This window comes from Symphalangus syndactylus, chromosome 7, assembly GCF_028878055.3.
Source record: "Symphalangus syndactylus isolate Jambi chromosome 7, NHGRI_mSymSyn1-v2.1_pri, whole genome shotgun sequence".
Taxonomy (NCBI): domain Eukaryota; kingdom Metazoa; phylum Chordata; class Mammalia; order Primates; family Hylobatidae; genus Symphalangus; species Symphalangus syndactylus.
The window spans coordinates 86,637,052-86,663,106 of NC_072429.2; the positions used below are offsets into that span (position 1 = coordinate 86,637,052).

Here is a 26,055-nt window from a genome sequence, read left to right on the forward strand (position 1 = left end):
ATACTTTTTTTAAAAAAATTAAAATATGCAAACATTATAATCCACCTCAATAAGTAATACCTATTCCTATAGTGAGCTAGGTGTATTACTAGATTATACCCTTATTTGTATTCTTCTTTTTCTCTACAAGTTGTTATTCTAATTTAGTCCTTGAGAGTGGCAAAATCATGTAATATATTGCATATAACATTGTATTTTAATATTAAATAAATCCATATACAAAAGAAAAATAAATTATCTACCGAGTCAATTGGATGTTTCCAGTTCCTCTCTCTCTGACAATAAAAACAAAGGAGATTGATTCTTGGATTCAGATATTTATGGTTTAATATTCTCAATAGTTTTATGAAAATCAAGGTTATCTTTTTTTAAAAGCCTTCTACAAATAAAAGTAAACTATATTGTTGGTTGGCTCACCCTTGTAGGTTCTTTGACATGTTCTAAAAGCCAACAACTCTTATCTGCAGTCTTCCTTTAAACTCCTGATAGATCTCCAAATTCCCCAGGATTCATTCTAGATTCAGAGCTCAACAACACAAAGGTTCTCTATCCCTCTAGTCTACTTTTTATAACTTCAGGCAAATAAATCTCTGTAATCCTCTTAGTTGCTCTGCTTCACAGCTCCCCTTTCACGTGTGGGCTAAAATTTGTAAGATTAATTCCTTGGTGGACAGGGGTACCTTGATTTTTGTATAAGAGAACAACCCATTTGCTTTATTCCCAATATGACTTCCTAAAATTCAGATGACCTTTGATACACGTTAGATCTGATCTTCAGAAAGTTCTCGGTTTAGCACTCGATTACATGCAACTATTTGATATTCTCAGAAAGTGGTTTCACAGTTTATCCTATGTACAAGGTAATTTATTAATATGTTAGTTATGAAAATATTAGTCCTTCCTCTTTCTTTCTGTGAGTGGGTTCTTCAGTTCATGGCCATCCTTTACTATAATCCTATTTTTTTCTTTTTTTTTTTTAATTTTTAAAATGGAGATTGAGTCTTGCTCTGTTGCCCAGGCTGGAGTGCAATGACATGATCTCAGCTCAATGCAACCTCCACCTCCCAGTTCAAGCGATTCTCCCATCTCAGCCTACTGAGTAGCTGAGATTACAGGCACCTGCCATCATGCTCGGCTAATTTTTGTAATTTTTTGTAGAGTTGGGGTTTCACCATGTTGGCCAGGCTGGTCTTGAACTCATGACCTCAGGTGATCTGCCCACCTTGGATTCCCACGGTGCTGATATTATAGGCATGAGCCACCATGCTCAGCCAATCCTATTATTAAAAGAGAGAAAAAAAGCGGGGGGATTTCTTATATGGGATTTTGCCAAAGACTTAATATAAAAATTAATTCCTGTGATTAAATTTGCGTAGATAACTATGATGTGTAACTTTAAAAATAAATTATATTCATCTATTCAAAATGTAGTCTTTTATTTTTGTCAAGTCTTTGTAGAAACCTTAAATATCATATGTTCACAGGCATTTGCCTGAAATATATTTGATGCAATGAAGTTTTCTTCTCCCTTATTTGATCACAGTTATAAGCATATAGTAACTAAACGGTTTCTCCAGTTGATGTGGCCAGTTTAATATACTTGCTAGTTCAGGTAAATGCACTGAGGATTTTTCCCTAAATTAGTTTTCATTGTCTGTTTCATATGGATTAGAAAGACACAGATAGTGAAGGCTACTGCTTATAAATCATATCTTACATATTGGTCATAAATGTGTGTAAATCATTCATTGAGTAAAACCACAATGTCTATGAACCATTTTTCTGTTCTCTTATTTATTGACAGTTTCTTTTAATTACAACACAATGAATTGATGGTAAATACAGAAGATGCAATAGTATAAAAAGCCATTTAACCCTTCCCTAGGTTAAGACACTTACAGCAGACAAAAACTGCCCCACCCCAATCCCCTCCTTGAATGGAAACAAAATAAATATAAATTAATAAATACAAAACAAATCACTGCACAGCCCTTAACTCTTTGATTGCCATGGCAAGAACCATGCTGATGATTCTAGCTTGTGACATTTGTGTGGTTAAAGGTTGCCGCAGCAGTCAAAGGGTTATAGCATTGTAAACATAAGTACTTTGTGGAAAAGTTCAGTCATGTTAATGGTCTATAGCAATGGGATTAATAGCATGACCCCTTGACCTTTAATGACGCAACATTATAAGGAGTTAAAAGAGATAGTAGCTTGGTGAGCTGTTACATAGACTAGTCAACCACTTTATTTAACAATGTGCTATGAGGCCTTGATTTACTAATAAAAGACAACTTGTGAATAATAAACACTGTTCAATGCACTGATCAATAAAATCAATGAAAAAATTAATTTAAGCACCACAAAATTTTGCCTGATTTTATCTGACAGTCATAATACACTTTAGCACCATTTATTTAGCCTTATATTTGCACACAAACAAGCTTTGTGTTTGTCAGTAGAAGCTATCTGAAAAAAAAAAAAAATGCCAGATTTAAGATGGTATAAATGTATAGAATCCTGTGTGGGAAAAACATCACTACAACTTGCACACCTTAAAACTCATTCAGCAAATAAATGTGTTATTTATTTCTTTCCTTGCACACAGAAGACTACATATTATCAAGAACTTAATGAAATAGTGTTGAGTGTAATGAGAACAATGCAGAAACTTAAATCTAGATTTTAATACTCTCTCCATAACTGAAAACATCATGGGGAATGAAAAGAAAGGTGAAGTATTGTCAGACAACCACAAGATAATGGCCTAAATATTTAATTTCCTGGCGTTTCTCTCTGCTTCACAGTTTAATGTTATTTAAATAAAGTCTGTATTAATTTTAATTCTTTTACTTTCCGATAACCACAATATAGAAAGGAAAAAATTAGTTTCATAAGAAGCTATAAAATATGTATTGTTTACCCAAGAGACAACTTCCCTTTGCAATTACTTGCATCTCATTCTGACTCTGAATGATAAATGTCTGTGCATTTTTTTAATATATGGTATTTATTTGACAAACTAAGTTTATGGGAGCTTTTTCTCCTTAATCTATCTAGTAAATATATATATATATATATATATATATATATATATATGTATCATATATACTATATATTCCCAAATCTATATTACCAGATAGCTTATATGGATGTCATAAATCTGCATTATCATACTGATCCGCCACTGGAATCAAGATAATGTTAATATAGGTATACACGTTTTAAAACATCTTAAAGACAGGTTACTATACTGATGAAGCAGGCAAGTTTCTCAAGGTCAATAACTGATTCTTTTAAAAAAGCATCAACCAACTATGAACTAATTAGATTTTATGTTTTCGTTTAAAAAGTTAAGTTTATTAAAAGTTATATTAGCGCAAAATTGAACTAGTAAACTCCATTTATTTCCCTCCTATAATATAAAAACAAGATCTATTTGTTTAAAATTAGATACCTAAAAAAAATCTTTCAAAACTTTTAAGCCTAAAACAAATTTTTATGGTCGATTCTCTAAAACCCCTGAAAATAGAGGTCTGCAATAGAAATGCTGATACAGTCAAAACCAAGGCAGCAAAAAGCTGCCTCTGTAACACCCCTAATTCTTTTATTCTATCTCTCTTTCTAATATATATGTAATTTACACATACAGAGAAATAGACCAAAGGATGAAGGTTTTGGGCATTTATGTACCCATGATGTACCTTAAACAGAACACTATACTGTGACTACTTTCCTATATAATTATTTAAGATACATTCTCCAAAAGCAAATTTCCTTAGCTATCTTATCAACAGACAATACCCATTATACTCAGCATTTCACTTTTCTCAGGGGAATAGCTCTATAAAAAGTTAGAAAAGCCAATGAGAGAGGTTGGGATGTATGTCAACTTTACTGGGACTGTCTTTGCATGGAAGTTTTGAAGAAAAATACTGAGGAACAAAGACATTTCCTGGGTACCATCTCTGATGTACAATGCTGCTCAATTCTGGTTTTTACAAAGGGAAGGGAAAACCAAATCTGTGTAAAAAAAAAGAGAGACAAGGTAGAAATAGAAAGAAATGCAAATATAGACAGAGACTGCATAGGACAACTCAGTAAGATGTATCTTTCCCAACCATCTGTATTTTTGGATGAGAAACAGAAGGCAAACAAATAATGATCTTAGAATTGGAGGAGCAGAAAAACCAGGCACACACACCCTTGCATGGAAATTGTTTGTTTGGAAGTAATTAAGATAGTGAAATTTTGTACTTATGAACATATAAAGGAATAAGTGATTCCACATCAGCTATAAAAGAAGTAAATGCCAAAAAGACCTAAAAACCTAATTTTACTCAGGCAATGGTATATACTAAAGAGCTGTGAGAAGACAGCCAATAATGTGGCCTCTGTGATGGTATTTCAGTAATAGCAAAAATTATAACATTGATTTTAGGATAACTCTCATATTACTACCAAAATCATTCATTCAAGCAAAGTATATTTTATCTTAACAATTGGATTGTTAATATATAGAGAAAACAGGTTCAAATTGGCATTATGTAACAGCAAATGAAACATGCATCCTAGTGACTTTTCAAATAGACAGCTCACACCAGGCTTTATTCAACCATATCTTGGCAAGACAGGCCAATGTAGCGACATACATTCATATAAAAGGTGGCAAGTACAAGCAGCACCATATCCTATCCTAGGAAAATGCATCCTACCATGCAGTCACATCTCACCAAAGCTTCATCATATATAAAGCATGTATAAAAAGGCCTGTGTCAAAAAGTATTCTGCCTGGGATCCAGTTTACCCACAGGCCAAATACTACAGAAATGTCTGTATTGTGACTGACATTTTTTTCATGGATAAAAACAAGTGGAAAAAATTCCCAAGAAACATCTCTATAAGCCAAAAAGTTTATCATTTTATTCTTGTTCACCATTCTTTTCTTCCAGTTTTTCTCTGTGAAATAAAGGCTAATGACATCTTGCACTGAAGCTAAGTGACCTAACATAAGTATATTTCTGTATTTATATTTAATTGATTCTTATTTCTTTTTAAGGGCATATAAATTCAGCTCCACAGCAGAGCACATGGGAAAGTTACGTGAATCTGTACAACATTCTAGTTTATGATGTATTTTCCTATACTGTTCAATGTGCCCTTTAATGTGAGGACACGCTGAGTGCACATTTGAATATTATCCCCAGTCCAATGATGCGTAAAATAAATTCTAAGACACACTCATCTTTAAGTTGAAAAGGCATAGAATCCTTGGAAATCTCTATAAATAAATGTCTTTCATACATAACTTTTTATACTTACTCTGCACTGACCATGAGTTCTGGGTTTTGCCCTTATTTTCCTTAGAAAGCGCTAGTTATGAATGTCTGTGAAGTCTCTGTTATAACACTAAGCTTCTGTGATCTTATATCCTTACTTAGTATAAATAATATTGTTAGAATAAATGATGCATGTCACGTCCAGTTATAAGCTCATAATTGTGTTTAAAAATTGAAGACTGCGACGTACTTCTGTATTCTACTCAAACATTGACAGGAATTTTACAATATCATGTGTTTTTCCCTTGATTTCTGTGAGTATGTCCAATCAGTGTTCATTCTTAGGCTTTCTATACTATTGGTTTAACTTTCAAAGGAGACATATGTATAAAATATTGAAACATATATTTGTAATTGGATGTTATTAATCTTACCTGAAATATTTCAGAATTGTGTCAAAATCACACCAATGCAAAAAGTGGAAAATGATTTCAGAAGCACATGAAAGACAAAGGTCACAATTAGATGAGACTAGAACACTAAGGCAACTTCTTTGCTACTATGCCAAGTGATTTAGGTTACATGATTATTGAGGTAAATTTCTACTTCAGGGAAATGGCTTGTCTCAGGGGATTCTAACATTATATATCTTTCCAACTGAGGTTACTGAACACCTACCTCTTACATTTTTAGCCTGTAAGGCAATGCATGAGTATCAGATGTGTTTAAGCACAATAACATCTAATGACCACTGGCTAAATATTACATTGATATATCACATAATCATCACTAGTGCGATGAGCCTGAAGTTGCATTTTTTTCTCCACTATTTTATGCTTGCTAAAGTAAAATTTCCAGTTGTATTAACAAGGAGTGTTATAGTTTGTCTTTATATTTAACAAAAGACTCATTTTTCCTCTTTCTCCATTTCCATTATATTTATTAAATATAATAATTAGCTTTCATATTTATGGTGTGTTGCTATTCCTGGTTGCCGCTTTATTAATTACATAAAATTCTAATTTTTAAGATATAACTGTTAAAATTTTTCTGATGTAGTTATGATTCCCTCCTAGGCAACGTGGAACCTGTAACTTAACTACATATGCCCTGGCACCTATTTCCTGTGGTCACAGTATATCAACATCATGAAGGTACATGAAATACAGCCGAATGATTAGATCCTCTTATATGATTGACTTGACACATTTTGTGATATTACATATTGGCTGAGATTGCTGTAACAGGTCATCTGAAATGTACATTTTTGGTTTATACAGCATATTCTATTTGACATCTGTGATAACTTTGGAATATGCCCTTGAAAGCATCAGAAATGAAATAAGCTCTCTACTGTGTTTGCTAAAAAAGACATTACCACCATCCAGAAGATTGTTTCAGTATATACTACAATCTCACAGACTCAATACTACCAGTAAATAATTCCCTTTATTAGTTTCTGGAAATGATTCCAAAAACTTAAAAATATATATTTTTTCATGACTCAGTTTAACTCAGTCTGTTTGCTTATAGCATCCATTCCTCTTCAGATAGCACTTTGAGTTTAGTTAATATGGACACACTATTTGTTCCACTGTAAGATCCACAAAGTGTGGGCGTGTATGTGTACCATACTAGATATATTAGCATAATATGTAGAACTTACAAATATGACTACCCCTACAATCCAGTTTATACACCATCATCTACGTATTGGAACTAGCAGTGAAGTTTGGACAATGTTCTTATCCACCACATTGTGTTTTTTAATGACCCACAGAGAGGGAATGAAAATAGGTACACAGTATATGAAATGGCCAAATTATGTGTTAACAAAAAAAGATTATAGGTAATTATTAAATGTAACACTTGGTTATTTCAGTAAACCAGTCTGTATCCTTTATTACTTAGTAATTATTTTTGGTAATCATTACTTAGTAATTTATCACATCGATTCAGAAAAGCCTTGCCCTCTGATTTATAACAGAAGTTGTCTTTGCTAGTATAACCTAATGCTGTCTAATTTAGCTCTATAACCTTTGCAATCAGAAAGAGCATCTGTATTCACCTGCTCTGACTGCCATGTCAACAGACACTGTTCTGAAATGAGTCAATAAATTCACAACCTTATCTACAATTCTGATGCGGAATTACTGCTTTACAGGAAATTCAAACTGATCAGCTATTTTAATACTTCATTGCATTTGTTTAATAATACACAGAACAACAATATTTTACTAAAATTCTTAACTATATGGTCATTTTATGTGAAGAACATTACCTTGTTTACATTTGTGTTTATATTAGATAAAGTAATGAGAAATGAAGCAGAAGGAGAATTATTTTTGCAGGCATGAATGTGTTTTCATTTCAATTTGGGAAATCCTATGTCTGAGCTTTTCATGTTATTAGTGATGGGGTGATGAAAATATTTTATGCCTTGCATATCTCTACTAATACTGAACTGACACCTTATGTTATTGACCCATGGAAATTTATTCCACATTGGTTTTGAATCACTATTCTCATGTGCTAGATGAATTACTTTCCCTTTCACTGTTCTATTTGGATTGAGACTATTTCCCCAAACCTCAAGTAGAAGAGGAGTCAGGAACCACACCCACAAAGTAGCTGGCGTACAATAAACAAACGGAATCCCAGTGTTTGTGATTACATTGTCCTTATTGTCTTCTTATCTCTTGTAATAGTACAGCCTGATAACTGAAATGTTCTAGTCAAAAGAGCAGCCTTATACGCCTTTGCTTATCACATAAATCTTGTCTCATATTAAAGTAAATATGACCCAACCCTTATTCATGACATTTGCCAGAATTCAAGCATAATGATAGACTCCTTCCTTCTTAATGCTATGATTATTTTCTAGCCCTTATATACTGATAGTCTTATGACGAATCAGGATATTGTGATGAATGAGTAAAGAGGCAACAGATTGCTTATTCAGTTTCTTTCTCATTTTAGAGGAAAAAAAAATCAATTTTCAATGCAGGGTGATGGAGTTCCTCAACGATTTGCACATGTCCCAAAATGACACAGTTCCTCATTTCTATCTTTAGCAAAATATAGTTTCCAGTTATTTTTTTCTCGACATCAAGGCCCTAAAAGGATTAAACCCTCCCACAGGCAAACACTGTATAAACGAGCTTATGTATATAGTCCTCCATGCTTAGCAGCATTGACTAACTCTTTATAATATCAGCATCATCTAGAATGGAAGCACTGAAGTAAAGCTACAGGGCTGACTCTGGTTCTCATTTCTTGCTTTCTTGGCCCTTGCGTACATAATCTCCAATATCCTCTTAAAATATTGTCTACATTGTATAATATTTTACTGTAAACCCATTCTTCTTTTCTTACTGTTCTTTTTTCTTAGCCTCACACTATATATGCTCAGGTTGTAAGAAATAACAATCTGCGAGGCTTTGCAGCATGCCACCCACAATTATAAAATATTTTCCCCAACCAAATCATAAACATGTAGTTTAACCAAAAGGCATTCTAATTTTCATGCTATGTTGAGTATAAATATAAATTCAAGGCAGCCAAACTATCCATTTCCAAATAAGAATGTATACCTACACTCATTAAAAATCATCTGGAAATGTGTATTAGCAAATGAGTAAGAAATTTTTACTAGTATAAAATTCCTGCTTTATATAAAAGCCACACTGGCCATTCAAGTATTTGAGGTTTTTTTTTTCCTATAGTTTTTGTAATTTGTACTAAAATGATGAATTTAGACTTGAAATTATATTAAAATGAAATTAAAATTCACTTCTACCTATAGGGCATTTTCAGAGTGTGCATGTAAAGAGCAAAGTGTCCATCTGCAGATCTGCCATCACCACTCTCTCCATTCTAAGGAAACAGCTCATGCTTACTAGGTTTTAGAGAACAACTAATCCAATGGAGAAGCAACACCAGATTTCCTTCAGTTTGTGCCAGTTTGCAAGTTAAAGGTCAAAGGGCAAAGACATAGAACAGGACTCTTCAAGGAAAATTTTCACAGAAGACAATGTTTAAGTTGTTGTTAATGACAGTCAATAGATCAATAATCAAGTTCAAGGCAAGCTGTTCATTGTTTCAAAAGCTAATCCCCTCAAAGCTGGCTTTCACACAAAGCCAATGTCTGACTCATGGGGTGCATTCATTCTGACCATCTCTAATAAGTTCACAGCCCAGTGGCTGTAAAGCCTTTCACTGCAAGAAGCAGCTCCTAAAAATCAATAAAGAGGTCTGTCAGTTGCTGACTTTTCTCTAGGAAAAAAATATTGATACAAACCTGCTCTGCAGGTCACATGAAAATGACAATACTGCTGTTAGGACAAATTACACTCAACAATGAAATGCTTTGGTGGTCTCTTGGCTCTGTCAGTGATCAAATGGACGGCTAAATGCCAGAAGCCACACTAACCCTTTGAGAACTATGGTGGACATGCAATAGGTAATGCACTGGAGGATATTCATGCAACTTCAGAGTCATCGTTTTAATTCATTTTTAAAATGGCAATGCTAACTGCATATACCAAGGCAAATTGAATTTTCATGCAATGGATTTTAAAACAGAAATTCAGTATGCCTAAAAAAAAGGAAAGAAGACTTAGGCTATTATCAGTTTTTCATATAAAATTTCAGTCTTATGAGAATATTAATAAAATACCTTTTTTATTTGCCAGAAAAATTTTGGCAAGTAACATCATTTCTGTTTGTTATAAACACATTTATGTAGTCTTGTAAATCATTTTAAAATTATATGACACTATAGGATATCTGTTTTAAAAACCTGAACTTCTTGAACTTGTGACTGTTTTTACCATTGCTCAGTTCTATAATTTATCAGATCGCAAGACCGACAATCCTAAGACTCTGAAAGCTGGTCTGATAGTTCTCAAAGGGTTACACGGGTATATTACTAGTGTCACAAATCCTTGTAAAATAACTGTCACTGTAATCCACTTCAGAGACATACTGCTTCTTGCTCTGCTTTGTAATGAATATTCCTGACAGACCCATGGAAGGCCTGGGGCAATGGCCTAATACAACTTGGGAAGATTATCACAATGATGGAGGAGTAAGGTGAAAAGAAGGGGTTTAGAAATACTTCAAAAACAATTAAAAGGTCGTGTTTGAAAATAGCTATGAATATAAATGCGATGAAACATTGAGGACATAGCTGAGAACAGCTGTATAAAACGAAAAATGGATGTATTATTAAGGCTGTTACTATATTGCAGATATTTTGGCCCCTTGGTTGTTGGAAAATGGCTGTCCCAACAGTCTAACGTCCTGCATGTGTATTCCAAATCTCCCACCTGACAAAATGGTGCGTAGGAGACTATCCAAAGCAGTCAGAGAGCTATCTTCTTTGGAGACAAAGCTGTTTTGGGTCTTCACACTTTCCTGGAAGTTCAATTGTGGGTTTTTTGTTTAAACTCTTTTTTCCCTTTGTTTTAAAGCAAAAAAAAAAAAAAAGAAAAAGAAAAATCGTGGGTTTTCTGATTTGCTTTTTTTTTCTCCCCCCAGAAATGGGCTCAGACTTCAGAAGGAAAATAACATTAGAAACTTTTAAGAAGAATCTTTTCTTCTTTTTCTCCTCTTCTTTAGTTAATCCTGAAATTTTACTGGGCATTGAGCGTGCAGAGGAAAGGCCTAGAACTGAATGACAAAGAAAGACAAAGGACTGAAGAACAGCAGATACTGTGCATCATGGAAGCTTCCCCATGAGTGTATTTCCACTCATGTGCAGGACCAGCAACCCTCTGGGTTTGAAAGGTCAGCCCCGAATCAGGCTGCCACAAGCCTGCTCCTAGCTAGGAAACAGCATAACAGCTCTTGTCTTGAATCTCAAGTTACCACAAACTCCTGCAAAAGAAAGAAAGAAGAAAAAACCCTACATCACACCCACTCTTGCATAGAGCGTTTACAGTACAGTATGTGGCGGGGTGTTCCTTTCCTCTTGAACTGGAACACAGTGTAAACCAATACAAGGAGGCATAAGGCCAAGATGCAGGGAATGACAATAGCTATGGCTTTCACAGTGCTGGCTGTGTTGTCCAGTTTGATGACAATGTCAACATCATCTGGTGGGCTGTGTCCCTCTTTAACTCTGTCTGTTGGTCCATCACAGCCCATAAAATCCTTGAGGATGGATCTTGGATATCCAGGTTCTACCTTGAGTATCTGGTTGTTGAATTTCCAATACTCCTTTCCTTTGTAGAAATATGTAAAGCCTAGGGGGAAAAAACATACACACACACACAGGTACCACTTATTTGTGACAGTGTATATGTAGAGAAATGTTATTAAAATAGGCTATGTCAATTAAGAGATGTATTTTAAGGCCCTTCAATTTTCATAGGAAGAAAACACTATTTTCAGCTCAGCTGTCTGTTAAGATGGCTGTGGCTGCTGTGCTCCAGGAATGATGCCATCTAATGCCTATGGAAAGCTCAGTCCAGAGAGAGAAATATCATTTACAGAGGACTGTTCAAAGACCATGCTACGCCATCTACTCCTAGTCCAAGCTAGAAAAGAGAACCTTATCTTTTTGCTCACTTATAGGATTGCTGTTACAAAATTACATATTAGTGTGATAGTATCAACCTATATTGAAAGATGCTGAAACAGCCTTATAAACTGAAACACTGTTTACCCTCAGGCTGTTACTGGGAACATTGTTCAATATATGATAAAGAGGTTTCTCTATGAAACACCTCAAGGGAAATTTCTAATCATCTTAGTATCAGGAATCTGTTCTCCTTCTAAACAACAGGCTTCCTTTTGTAATTTTCATGAGAAATCATAATAAAATATAAATCATAAAACTGGAGGGGCTTTCATTTGCCTGCAAGGAATCTTAACAAGTAAAGATGTATTCATAGTATTTGGTACTCTAACCTCATTTCTGGCTCTAGGTCATAAACATTTTGTTCCTTCTCCTTTTGTCCTCTTTATTTTACTTTATTAAAAATATGTTTAATTTGTGTCACCTAGCTATATTTTATAGAACTACTAAAGCCATTATTCATTATTTTAAGAATCAAATACAACAAAATTCTACAATTCTATTTTTAATACTTCCTAGCACCTCATATTTCATGGGGAGGAGGTGGGATGTGGGAGGCTTAAGTAACTCAGCAATATATGCAATTTATTTTCTAAAACATTATGAATGCATACAATAGACTTTGTAAGCTCCTGATGATTAAACTACAAATATGGACATTTTTCTTAGGTCTATTCTCCAAATTTTGTTTTTTTTGGGCACATATCCAGTTTTTTCTTTCTGTCCACAGCTCATTCATGTCAAGTTTCTGTGTGACTATAATACTTTGACTTAATTTGTCCTTTGAGATAAAATTCAAAAAATCAAGAAGAAATGTTTTAATGCTATAATTACTTAAAACTATATTTTGGGAGTTATCTATTTTTGATACAAGGCAAAATTCATAGTTTATGATCATTAATGAAGGTAACATTTTTTCCTGTTTTGAGGACTTATTATGGAAGAAGCTTTGGGTTAAAGTTTAGTAGATGACCTGTCTTTTAATCTTCACAAGTACTCTATCAGGTATAATTAATTATCCTTTCTTTTAAGCCCACGATATTGAAGATCAGAGACAAAATAACATGCTTATGTTCTGGTGAACACAAGATTTAAATCTTGATCTAGATCTAGAGCCTGTACACTTAATAATTTTTTCAGACTGGGTCCTTTACAGATCTCCTGTCTTTTCTTTTTTAAATGGAGTTTTGCTCTTGCTGCCCAGGGTGGAGTGCGATGGCCCGATCTCGGCTCACAGCAACCTCCACCTCCCGGGTTCAAGCGATTCTCCTGCTTCAGCCTCCTGAGTAGCTGGGATTACAGGCATACGCCACCATGCCTAGCTAATTTTGTATTTTTAGTAGAGACAGGGTTTCTCCATGTTGGTCAGGCTAGTCTCAAACTCCCGACCTCAGAGATCGCCTGTCTTTTATCAAATACTCCTAGGTTAAATGTCCAAGGGTGTGATAGATAGGTATCATTTTTGAATGAAGAACTCTGACATCTCTTAAGAAATTTCAGATAGGGCAGATGATCACTTCAGGTCACTTCACTCTGGAAATCATTCTGTTCAATGCCATTCAATGTTCAGTGCCATAAACACCTACTGCTGCTTTTAGTTTTGAAGGACAGTTTTGCAATGAGAGCAACTTGCCAAGTGAAAACAGGTGTATGTAGATTCAAGTTTTTCTGCCGAGAGTTGGTATTTGATCACGTTAATGAAATTCAATAAAATTACTCAACAAGCTTGGATGAAGAAATGTTGAGGGCCTGCCAAATAACAGTACATTAGACAATCATAGTTGAATAATGGCATTGATCTGGAATTAAACAGACCTTCAAAATAGGTGAATGTACTTCTTGTATCTATAAACCGGAAACCAACAGCTGGAAGTGTCCTCATCTTTAATTTTTAGCTAAAGCTAATTACTATAGAGCTACTGGGCATTACACAAAAGTTAAGAAGTTTCTATTCACATATGACACAGTTCTGTAGGCCACATTTTATAGTAACACACTCCACATATAGGAGTAGAATTGTAGTTACTGAATACACTTGTTACAAATAAGAAGTCTAGGCTTGTTGTGGAGGCTCATGCCTGTAATCCCAGCACTTTGGGAGGCCGAGGCAAGAGGATTGCTTGAGCCCAGGAGTTCAACACCAGGCTGGGCATCATACAGGAGTTATAGACCAGCCTGGGCACCATAGTGAGATGAGACCCTATCTCAGAAAACAAATGTCTAGTTACTAGGAGATAGATAGTGTAAGCATTTGAAAGGAAGTAGCCTAAAACAGAAGTAATACTTGCTAATGGAAGTATGTCAAACCTTGATCCTGCAAAATTCATCTTGTTCAATAATCTAGGTTTTTTCACTTATGAAAGGTCAGTTGGTTGAATAAGTATTTGGGTATTTGTATTTTTTTCCTTTTAAAAGCAGCTTTGACATGTATTTTTGTATACATGCTTATGAAGAACAACTTCTGGTGAATTCTTAACTAAATTTTCATTGTTTTGAGAAACTCTGGAAAATAAATTAATGAGGCTGTGTTTTATTTGATGATCCTTTTATGTTTGACTGAACGTTACTGGACTTGTCTATTGTTTCATCCTAAAAGTGTAATGAGACATAATTTTCCACAGCTGGTACTATTATATAGCTTAGTAGATGTTCCCTGAGAGCAGTGCCTCTGTGTTCTATTTTTTACTCTTACACGTTTATTAGTAAGAAGTTGCTATTTAACACATGGATAAATAAACTGATGTGATCATCTTTCACATTTTTTCATTTCTTTGTCCTTTTTAGCTGTATAGCTTCTTAAGTTTTTGAGGCACATTATTAATCTGATTTCACATTGCCTCCAATGTGACTTTATCGTGACTTCCTTTACTGTCTTATTCCTTTCCCTTTTATCTCAGAGAGTTATGTTTTAATCTTAGTCTCACTGTCCTATGGATTTTTGCTTCTGTCACATACAAGTAGTATCTTCACTTGGTCTTTTAATTTTCTGAGCCAATTGAATATACAAAAATTATTTTTCTCAGCAAGTACTATGATCAGGACTTCAAGGTTCTTTTTGACTTTGCCTCTGCCTACAGTGTTCCACTTGTGGGACACTATCACACAGAATGTAGTAGTATATCATTATACATATAGCAATGCTCAAAAAACAGGACATGTACTTTGATTTTTCTGATTGGTATTAATTTATCCTGGTTCTAAGTTCCTTCAAGTTTATACTACTATAGAGTTTTCTTTTTCTTTCTTTCTTTTGCTTATCTTTTTTTTTGTTTGTTTGTTTTTGCTTTTGTTTTTGTTTTTGTTTTTAGACAGAGTCTGGCTCTGTCGCCCAGCCTGGAGTGCAGGGGCATGATCTCAGCTCACTGCAACCTCCTTCTCCTGGGTTCAAGCAACCCTCCTGCCTCAGGCTCCTGAATAGCTGGGACTACAGGTACATGCCACCATGCCTGGCTACTTTTCATATTTTTAGTAGAGATGGGGGTGTCATCATTTTGGCCAGGCTGATCTCAAACTCAGGTAATCTACCCACCTCAGCCTCCCAGGTGTGAGCCCCCACGCCCTGCCAGTGTAGAGTTTTCTTAATCTTGCAACACGCTTACGGTCAATCACAGTTTTCAGTGGTAGTATGATTTTTCATTTTCCCCTGACTCTTTTATTAACCTTGCTTTCTCTTCCCTGCCCCTAGATGCACTTAAGTTTGTCTTGCAAAAGATGCCTATTTTTGCTTATGTTGAACATATGTCACAGACTTTTCATGTTATTGAGGACATAAATAATATGCTATTTTCTTACGCTCCCTATTGAAAATAATTTGATGAGGTAAATTTTTTTCTCTGTATTTCGGAATGTCATTTTCTTTTCCTTTGTTCTGAAATATTGCATATAAATTCAATTTCAAATTATTATTATGATTTATTCCTATTTACTAATCCCTGGATGGGAAGAGATATGTTTACATTTCATATATGCCAACAGATAGGGGAGTATGGATTATCCATGGCTTGGCTAACTTCCCACTTGGGATCTAGATGAATGTGAAATCCTGGGATAGCAAGTAAAGGGGACAGCTCTTGGATTTTTTTTTTTTGTTATTATGCCATCATACATCCATTCTATTCTCACTATATTGAGCTGGAATCTTCCTTGCTTGCTGACCCTCTAAGCCAAAGAATATATAAAAAATTATAATTCTCAACATGCATTATTACCAGATATAATACCTTGAGTGGCACCTCTATCTTCCTTGTGACCAGTTCTGTCCCATGTATTTTTGTTATTATTATCTTTACAGGAATTTTAATAGAAATACGGGTGAAATTACTTCAAAGGTATAAACAACTTCCATATTAAACTATTACTCGTCTCTTTTCTAATGACTTTTTTATAAACTAAAATAAGTTGAGGTTAAAAAATGTCTACAGCATAATATGACATGTAAATCTAGGCAAAAAAGTTCATATAAATAGAAATACAGTATTACATAGCTCTAGTATAGCACTTTCCAGTGGCTTAATTTAGCAGAGTGAAAAAGCCTAATGTGTTACTAAGATAGCAAACTTATGAAATGTAGAAAGCACATGTTGCCTACCATTTTCTTTGTGTACAAATGCTCCCTGAGGAGATTCAGGGATCCCTTTCCAGACTGTGATTGGCTTGGGATAGCCAGGGTCCATTGTTTTCATTTCTTCACTATATCTCCAATATCTACAAAGGATTAAAAACAACAACAACAACCACAATAACACACATATAGGGAAAGATTATGCATACAAACAATAATAGCTAACATTTATTAGACCTTTGCTGTGTGCTTGACTTTGTTACCTGTGCACCTGTTAATGATTTACAGCACTCCAACTGGCAAGCTTTGATTTAAATAACTGAAAATACAATGGGCATAAGGCATTTATTCTGTTTCTTCTCCTGCATATATTAAAAATGGGCATCTTATTGTCCACATCCTGCCTGTGTTAAAAATAAGTTCTTATTCAGTATGCTAAAGTGAATAAAAAGTGCTAGCTAAGTATATTTATAGTTCATAAGGACATCACCAACCTGCATATATATATCAGAGGTTTTCATGAGTTTTTAAAAAATCTTTCTTAGGAAGCAGAACATTTTTTTGAAATAATCTTAAGCAGAATCTTTATTTATTTATTCATTCAGTACATAGTTAATGAATATATATATTATGTTCCTGGTGTTATTGTAGGGCTAGAGATACAACCTTGGACAACACAGATATGCTGTGGCTCTCATTGATCTCACATTATAGGATATGTGAGGATGGGCAATAAACCAATTTATCAATAAATACATACTATGATAGGAGGTGATAATAGCTATGAAAAAAGCAAAGCAGACAGAGTTATCTAGGAGTATCAGAAGTCATGTTAAATTTGTGGACTGAGAGGTCCTGTCTGATAAGTTGACATCTGAACAGAGAAAAGTGAGGAGCAATACATGCAGTCTTTGCGAGAAGAACATTCCAGGCAGAGAAACTAGGAATTGAAAATTCCTGTGGCAGGCACATGCTGGAGTACCTGTGTCTACAAGGAGGATGGGGTGACTGGAATTGAGTTAGTAATGTGGAGACGTGGTGAGAGTGAGAACCAGAACCTAAGATTAGACAAGCCTTTACACTACAGTGAGCCTTTGGCTTTACTCTAAGAGAGATGGGAAGCCAATATATGTTTTGAACAGAGAAGCTTAAACTTATGGCTAATTGTTGAAAAGAATACACTGGCTGCTATGAGTAAAAGAGTTTGAAGGAGATAAGGCAGAAGTATGAATGCCAGTTGGGATGTCAATGCAATAATCCTTGGACTAGGGAGTCAATAACTATAGGACTGATGATAAATCAAGGCATTTGGGATATATTTTAAAGGAAGAGCCAAAGGACTTATTCATGGATTAGATGTGGGATGTGAAAGAGAAGGAAGCTGAGCATGACTCAAGAATTTTAAGCCTGATTATCTGGAAGAAGAATGTTGTTATTCAGTATGGTAAGAAGTAAGGGAAGGTAAGCTGAGAAGGATTGAGGAACCATGACTTTGGTGTTAACTACTTTAAATTCAGACTTCAAAGTGGACCTGTTGATGAGGAAACTGGGAATGTGAGTATAGACATTAGGGCTGGTCTTGATTGGAGTACTCAGTGTATAGACATTAATACAAGTAAAAGCAAAGCTCACCAAGAGTTAGAACTCTCAGACTGTCATCCCTTCACAGGCTAGTGCATGAGCCACTTTCACAGAACCCCCGGACTTCCAAGGAACAAATTGTGGACATCCCTACTTTGGATCACTCATTATTGTCCATGTATTTTAGGAGTAAAATGAGTTTATATTTTGAATGGTCACAAAGATTGACAAAATAGGGTAAAATCACTGGGAGTTCACAGTGATATCACCTATTTCGGGCAGCCCTATTGCTCTATGCATTATTTTATTTAATCGCAACAAATCTATGAGATAGTCATCACTGTCCCCATTTGAGAGCGGAGAATTCTTGGAGGACAATGAATGATAGATAGAAATATAACCATGTTTGTCTGATTTCAAAAGTATCTGCTATTTTTACCATAAAGGCAGTTTCCAAGTTTATTTGATGCCACCAAATACATTTCCCAATTTTATTTGACAATGCTTTTCCCCCCACTAAACATCTATGGTGATCTACTAAAGCTAGTGTTTCACCAACACATATTTGGGAAATGATACATTTTAAAAAATTATCTTTGACTTAGCCATTTTATCTGAAATTAGAAAAAAATAAGTATTTTCTAGTTTGGATATGCCTCTGCCGGGACTGTGGAGGATTCTTTACCTACAGAGCTCTGGGGTCCTGTGCAAAAGGTTTTCCTATAAATTCCTAGAAACCTCACTTGAGTAACATCTGGAATTCCTCCAACTTCCTCCAGCTTCAATGTTCACACAGAAATTGGAAAAAGATTGTTTCAGGAAGTGTTCTAAGAAGTAATGCTCAAAGAAGAGTTTACACCAAAAGGGAAACTGTCACAGGTATTTGTCACAGGTTCTCATCACATCAAAGATGAGAACAGATCTGACGAACAGATCAGAAATAGCTTCGTGGAGAAGCACTGAGCTGAAAGAATGGTGCCTGGACTGCATCTTTCTGAAGAGGACAATGAAGTGGAATCTTTAGTGTATCATGCCACCAATTCTAAAATAAATTTTCTTTCACATTTTGTTCATGGAAACATTTACTTTTAAATTTAAATATTTAAATTAAACATCATTTCCGAATATTCTTGTCCCACAGAACATTCTGTGATGAATGGTTAATGCAGTTGAGATTTGCTCATAATCTAAAGATCTCTTCTCTCAAGTAAATATCTCAGTGGGGTTTACAATAGTTACTTAATATATATGTTAACTGCTTTCCACACTTCAGCAAAGAAAGTGTCTTGCAGAGAGATAGTCAAATACCTATTTCATGGATCCTAAGGAACACTTTTTCACATTTTACATCTCTCAACATCAGAATGCCCTTACAATAGATATGGTGTCAGTTTACTTGACAGGGTTTTCCTCCCATAATAGAATAAATAATGACATATCTTAACAATACATGGCACTTTTAGATGACATAAACTATAACTTAAAGTGAGCTTTTAAATTCTAACTTAAAATTTGGACTAGGGCCAGGTGTGGTGACTCACACCTGTAATCCCAGCACTTTGGGAGGCTGAGGTGGACGGATTGCTTGAGCCCACGAGTTTGAGACCAGCCTAGGCAACATGGTGAAACCCTGTCTTTACCAAAAACACAAAAAACTAACTGGGCATGGTGGTGCACACCTTTAGTTCCAGCTACTCAGGAGGCTGAGGTGGGAGGATCTGTTGAGCTCAGGAGGTTGAGGCTGCAGTGAGCTGTGATTGTGCCACCGCACTCCAGTGAGGGCAACAGAATGAGACCTTGTCTCAAAAAAATGATAATAGGCCAGGCATGGTGGCTCACGCCTGTAATTCCACCAATTTGGGAGGCCGATGTGAGTGGATCACCTGAGGTCAGGAGTTCAAGACCAGCCTGGCCAACATGGCTAAACTCCATCTCTACTAAAAAATACAAAAATTATCTGGGCGTGGTGGCAGTCGCCTGTAATCCCAGCTAGTCCGGAGGCTGAGGCAGGAGAATCGCTGGAACCCAGGAGGTGAAGGTTGCAGTGAGCCGAGATAGTGCCACTGCACTCCAGCTTGGGCAACAGAGAGAGACTTCATCTCAAATAATAATAATAAATAAAATTTGGAATAACTTAAAATCCTGAGGACAATGGGATCACATCCTGCATGTGATTTAAGTAACATTAATACATACCTAGCAACCAGATTAGTTATCTGAGAAGCAGTTGTTTTTCATGTAGAAATAACTACACTTTATGTAGCATTTTGTAGCTATAAAGTAAATTTAGATACATATATTGTTGTGCTTAAATCCCTCAACAGTCTTTTATATCACATATTACAATGTTCTCTGTAATAATGTCCTAACCATAAATTTAGTATGAATTGTCACTCAATTTAAGCAATGACAGAGCATTGGGTATCATATTATTCAAAGACAATTGACTTAGTCACATTTACTGCGTTTGAATGTGATAGAATTGAAATTCAAATGTTACTGCTAGTGTCTGCCTGTGGTTCTTTTTCTTTCAATACTGTCATTCAAACAATTGGTGTTCATTGTTTGGGTATAGCTTTCCTTTCTCCCTTAGTCTGTTCATTCATAGATTCATTCACCCACTGATGCTTTTCTGTGCACCTATATTACATGCCAGACTCATAGGATTCAGAGAGATCTCATTTCAGGAAAATGTTAATGGAATGTAAATTTTATTACACTCTTTTGTAGGAACATAATTCGGGTATGAATTTGTCAATATAAATGCATTTTTCCCTCTCCTAGCAGATAATGCAAAACAATAATTTAGGATCATTTTACAATTTTAGAAAAACTCAACACAGGCTCAAACCCAAAGGTTGTCTGCTTTGTGTCAGCTTTGAAATATACCCAGTAAACTAGAATGCAATTAGAATTATCTATATTTAGTGCTGTCTTATAAAAGGTGCTGAGGCTTATTCATAAATATTGCTTTGTATTTTAATTTCCAACATATCTGAGCATATGTCAACATGAACAAAAAATCTCATCCCACTGAGTTCTTCTCCCTGAAAAATAAGCTTATGGATGCATTGAGAAGTAAATTAGCATATTCAGATCGAAACACTGTGTACATCAACCATTTGGGGGGTTTAAAATGTAGACATTTTCATGGAAAACATTGAAATTTTGTGGGAGGGTCAGTAAGTGATGAAAGCTATTGTAAATGAACCTCATAGCTCTTTCTTCTGACTCATCAGTCATCTATACTGTAGAATTTTGACTTTAATCAGATGATTTTTTGGAGATTAGCAGTCTTAATCAATGCCCCAAAGTCCCATTCCTCAGAATCAGTCTTAAAAATGCAACAGAATAGAAAATATCAATATATCAGTTTTTGCTGTATTTTCAAATGACTCAAAAACATATACATTAAAAAATTACTTTGTAAACATACCACTTAAGCTGGAAGAAATAAATGTATTTTTCTATTTGACTGTTAGTGATGATAATAATTAACAAAATAAAGTAGGTCTATATTTTGTTATTTTTATTTGAAAATACCTTAAAATTCTCAACAGCTAAGCTTCTTATGAAATATGGCAATACAGTCTTAGATATGTTTGTGAGATGTTGAGAGATGACTTAGAAACATAGCATTTTAAGCTAAATGTTATGAAGATCAAAACGTAACCAAGTACCAAATTGTAGTATATTAACAAAAGGGCAAGTAGGAATCTGAGGGACTGAGTTCCATGCTGTACATGAAATAGTACAACACTAGATATTTTAATCCGAATTTACAGATTTATTTAAAGAACCGTCATTTCATCTACTCTCTTTAGCTATCTCTATACTTAGAAGATTTCACATGGATTCCTGCTTTCAACACCATTTATATGTCAATAACTCTGAGATCTGTGCCTCCAACTAAACTTTCCATTAAGATGCAAACTCAATTATCCAACCACCTACTTGACTTCTTCACTTGGTGTATAAATAGGCACCTCAGTCAAGCATGGACATTTCAATCTCTTAATCCCCTTCCCCCAATATTCCTTTCGGTGACTGCCTTATCTCCAGATAAGGTGCTATCTACTTAATTACTTGGGTGAAAAGCCTGGAAGTTGCCCTGATTTATTTTGTTCCTCCCCTAAAATCCAAGCCCTGAGGACAACTTGTTATCATACTCAAAAATGTATCCTGCACCCACCCACTTTGCTCCATCTCCACTGCTATCATCATGTCTTCCTGCACTCCTTCAATGGTCTCCCAGTTACCCTCCACACCTCCACTCTTGGAGCCCATTCTTCACATAGAAGCCAGCACAATCTTTGTGAATACACAGAAGATCATGTCACTTTCCTGTTGAAAACCCTCCAATGCCTCTTCCTTGTACTTAGAATAAAATTCAAACTGTTTGCCATGGGCTACAGGGCCCTGTGAAATCTGGTCCCTATCAAACAGTTGGACTTCTTCTACCACTTAACCATGCTATGCTCTAGCAACACTGTTTCTGAACAATCCAACTTCTTTCCTACATTATTGCCTTTGCATGACTATATCATCCACCTGCAACACATTGTCCTGATAGCTTTCTATGGCTCAAATGTCTTCCTACTCAAGTCCCCACTCGAGTGTCCCGTTAACAAGTGAGGCCTTCTCCCAAGTCAACACAAGTCCCAACCTGTCCTTACCACCAGGAGTCTCATTTCTCACTGTGAAAATTATCAGGGTCATTTATTTGTTTACTGTTTATTATTTGTCTCCCCCAACACAGTCTAAGTGCCATGAAACTAGGAGCTCTGTGGTCTTTCTACTACTACATCTTCATGATCTAGCACATGTCACATACTTTGTGTTTCAAAATGCATTTTTGGATGAATGAAATGAGTGCTAGGGTAGGACAGGTGCAGAAATCTTAAGGAAGCAGGCACTAGAGCTACTGAGAATAGAATGGGCTGCCTCATGTTCATACTGTCACAGGCAGTTTGGTGGAGAGGGAAGGGTACTCTTGGGCTGTAATTGAGGGTATCTAGATTTTGGTAGGAAGTGAACAACATGCAGGGCTGACATATGGCAGCATCAATTTAAAGATGTGCTCTGTTTGCCTAGTAGATTATTTTAAGTGATCTTGATTTTGAATGCTTTTCTAGAGTTTTTGCACTTTCCAGCTCACCGCAATACTCATCATTCGCTATTGCCTTGGATATGCTGCTTTACCCAGTATTACAGCCGTTATTCACCTGATCTCTTTAAGGACTTGAATTTTTTACAGCAGTTCTAGATACTCACTAAAATCCTTTTTGCTCTTAGCCTTAGAGAAATAGAAAACTGTTAACATAATTTTTTTTCTTTTTTGTAAGCAGAAAAATGGCAGTGGGAGAAGAGGGGAGAAATAATAAAAAATAAATTCTCATATAAAAGTGACAAATAAATTGTGTTTTTGTTTCAGATACAGAGTTTAATGTCTTTTCCATTTAACTTTAAATCTAGAATAAATATATTGATAACTGCTGTTGACTCTGGAAATACGTAATTATATGACTATGGAGTAATCTGTTTATAAAACATCTATAACTCATGACATCTTACACAAGATCACACACAGAAATTAATTGAAATCCTGCTTTCAGTTTTTTTAAGCCTATAAAACCATAGTTATTTAAATAGAACTTAAAAGTAATAAAGGTATTTCTATATATTTTCTATATTTGGCATGTAGCTTTTCAATCAGGGAGTAAATGATCTAAAAAACCCTTTTCCTGTTTTCTATAGTCTTTATTCTTCTATACTTTTGGCATCTAACCTCCACTAATTTCCAAATTTAAGGTAGTTCACGTTTAATCTTTAAACTTAAATGTTCCAATAAGTACTAAATTCTTAGAATGAAAACATTTTAAATGTAATCCCTACATTTGTGGGGAAAAAGAGCTATCTGATAATGAAATGGGCATTTTTATTATTATCTATGAAACTCTAATTAAACTGTTATATAAAAGTGAAGCTTCCATTTTCTGTCCCCTAGAAGCTAACTTCTCCAAAGTGTCTCCTCAGCCTTTCTTTTTTCCCTTTTTTGAGAAAAAGAAAAAACTGCAACTCCGTATAGTACCGAGTCCTGCATGGGTACATTCAAGCAAATAAAATCAGCTGGTGAATTTATCAACCTTAAGGGTTATACCATTTTAAAGAATATGTTATAAGTCTGCAGATTTATTTTCATTAGTGGTCACTATGCAGTGGCAATAAAGTTCTTCCTCTTTCATAGTCTATTACATTGACATCCTGTTGAGAGTCATTATACTTTTTGTGGCTTTAAGTAGCATCTTCTCCTTTGATCAAATTTTTTTTGATAGATCTTTTAAATTTGTGATTTAGTGAGAAACATTATAGCACAGCCTAGCTTTATTATAATGAATTAAAATCTATGAGCATTTTGCTATGGAAAAATATAGGAATATTGCATATACAGTTAGTAAAAGGATAAATTTAAAAGTGTACATTCTTATTCATGGAAGCCAATTACAGCAACTTTTTGTTCACACATTTGTTTGAAACCATTTGGAATTAAAATTTGTAAATTTCCAAATAAACAAAGTTTATAGACTTACTTACTTTTCTCCTAAAGTTGGAGACATTGCATAGGGTTAGTCTATGCTAAGATAATATAGCAAACTCAACACTGGCATGTTGGACATTAAAGCATGTATTTTATATGTGTGAAATTTTTTAAAAATTTACTCATAGATGGAAGTACAATGGCAGACTTAAGTCATCCTACAAACCAATGAAGACTACTTAAGAATTTCTCATTGTGAGCTAGCTAGTAATAATTTAATTCAAATTTGATTTTTTATATTTTTTAATATTTATTTAAATTAATACAAATATAGGCTTCAATGTACATATATTCCATTTGTAATATCTGTTAACAAATGGGCAGGGCTAGGGCTATATCTGCCTAAAAGCTACTGTAAACGTTTTTCTATTTTTTTTGTTGTTGTTTTTGAGACAGGGTCTCACTCTGTTGCCCAGACTGGAGTACAGTGACACAATCTCGGCTCACTGCAGCCTTTGCCTCCCTGGTTCAAGTGATTCTCATGCCTCAGCCTCCCAAGTAGCTGGAATTACAAGCATGTGCCAAAATGCCTGGCTAATTTTTATATTTTTAGTAGAGATGGGGTTTCGCCATGTTGGCCAGGCTGGTCTCGAACTCCTGAGCTCAAGTGATCCACCCACCTTGGCCTCCCAAAATGCTGGGATTACAGGCATGAGCCAACACGCCCAGCCTTACTATAAGTTTTAAACTAACAATTCTCTTTCATTTTGTGAACACTGTTAGCAGTATCACAAAAGGAAAAAAATAAGAGAGTAAAATAGCTGGGAAAAAATATTATACTTCAAACTAAAAGTATTTAGCCCAGTGATAGTTTGACTATGGTGGCTTCTTAAGAAACAGAATCTGTGACTAAACTGAAATTATTTGGAAGTCTTCACAATTTATTGTATACAAAGTATAAAAATTTAACTTTGAGTGTGAAAACACAAAAATCCTGTGCTTAAAAGTATTTTTTTTTTCTAAACAAAGTAAGTAAAATTCCCCAAAAAATGCAATGCAAGGATATGTATATACACTGCTTACATAGTATTATGGGCATGTTACAATTATGGGGAAATGAAAAAAAAAAACATTTGCTAGGTATACACATTCATAAGAAAGTCACATTAGCTGAATATATTAGAGAAAGATTTATCTTAAATATTATTTGAAATATAAAACAATTTTTAATTGCATTAACTGTGTTAAATCCACCAGGATTCTTCATCAACAGCTCATGACTCTGATAGACCAGAAACGCTGATTTTCTAAACATTGGTTAATTAACTGTTTTTCTCATGAGAAGTGTATACTGACCTGTCTCCCTTGAAGAAATAGGTTTTCCCAACGTCCTCCCACCAAATGGCTGAATCAATACCATGAGGGGGAATTCCACTTCCAAGGGTTATCAAGTCATGAGGGTAACCAGGTTGAAGAGTTGTATCCTTGAACACCCAATATTTGTTACCTGTAT

General features: G+C 35.0%; 1 protein-coding gene across 3 annotated transcripts in view; it reads right to left on the reverse strand.

Moving 5' to 3' along the window:
- MMP16 (matrix metallopeptidase 16) overlaps positions 1–26,055 on the reverse strand; it is a 313,058-nt gene that overhangs the window by 21,748 nt on the left and 265,255 nt on the right. For 2 of the 3 annotated variants that reach the window (XM_055286708.2, XM_055286709.1), the window contains exons 8-10: positions 25,899–26,049; positions 16,451–16,566; positions 1,767–11,527 (exon numbers count right to left, since the gene is read on the reverse strand). In XM_055286708.2, coding sequence (XP_055142683.1) covers positions 11,193–11,527; positions 16,451–16,566; positions 25,899–26,049 — 602 coding nt within the window. In that variant the 3' untranslated portion in view covers positions 1,767–11,192. Of the gene's footprint in view, positions 1–1,766; positions 11,528–16,450; positions 16,567–25,898; positions 26,050–26,055 lie in introns of those variants that run through there. The other variant, XM_063643386.1, reaches the window with a different exon arrangement.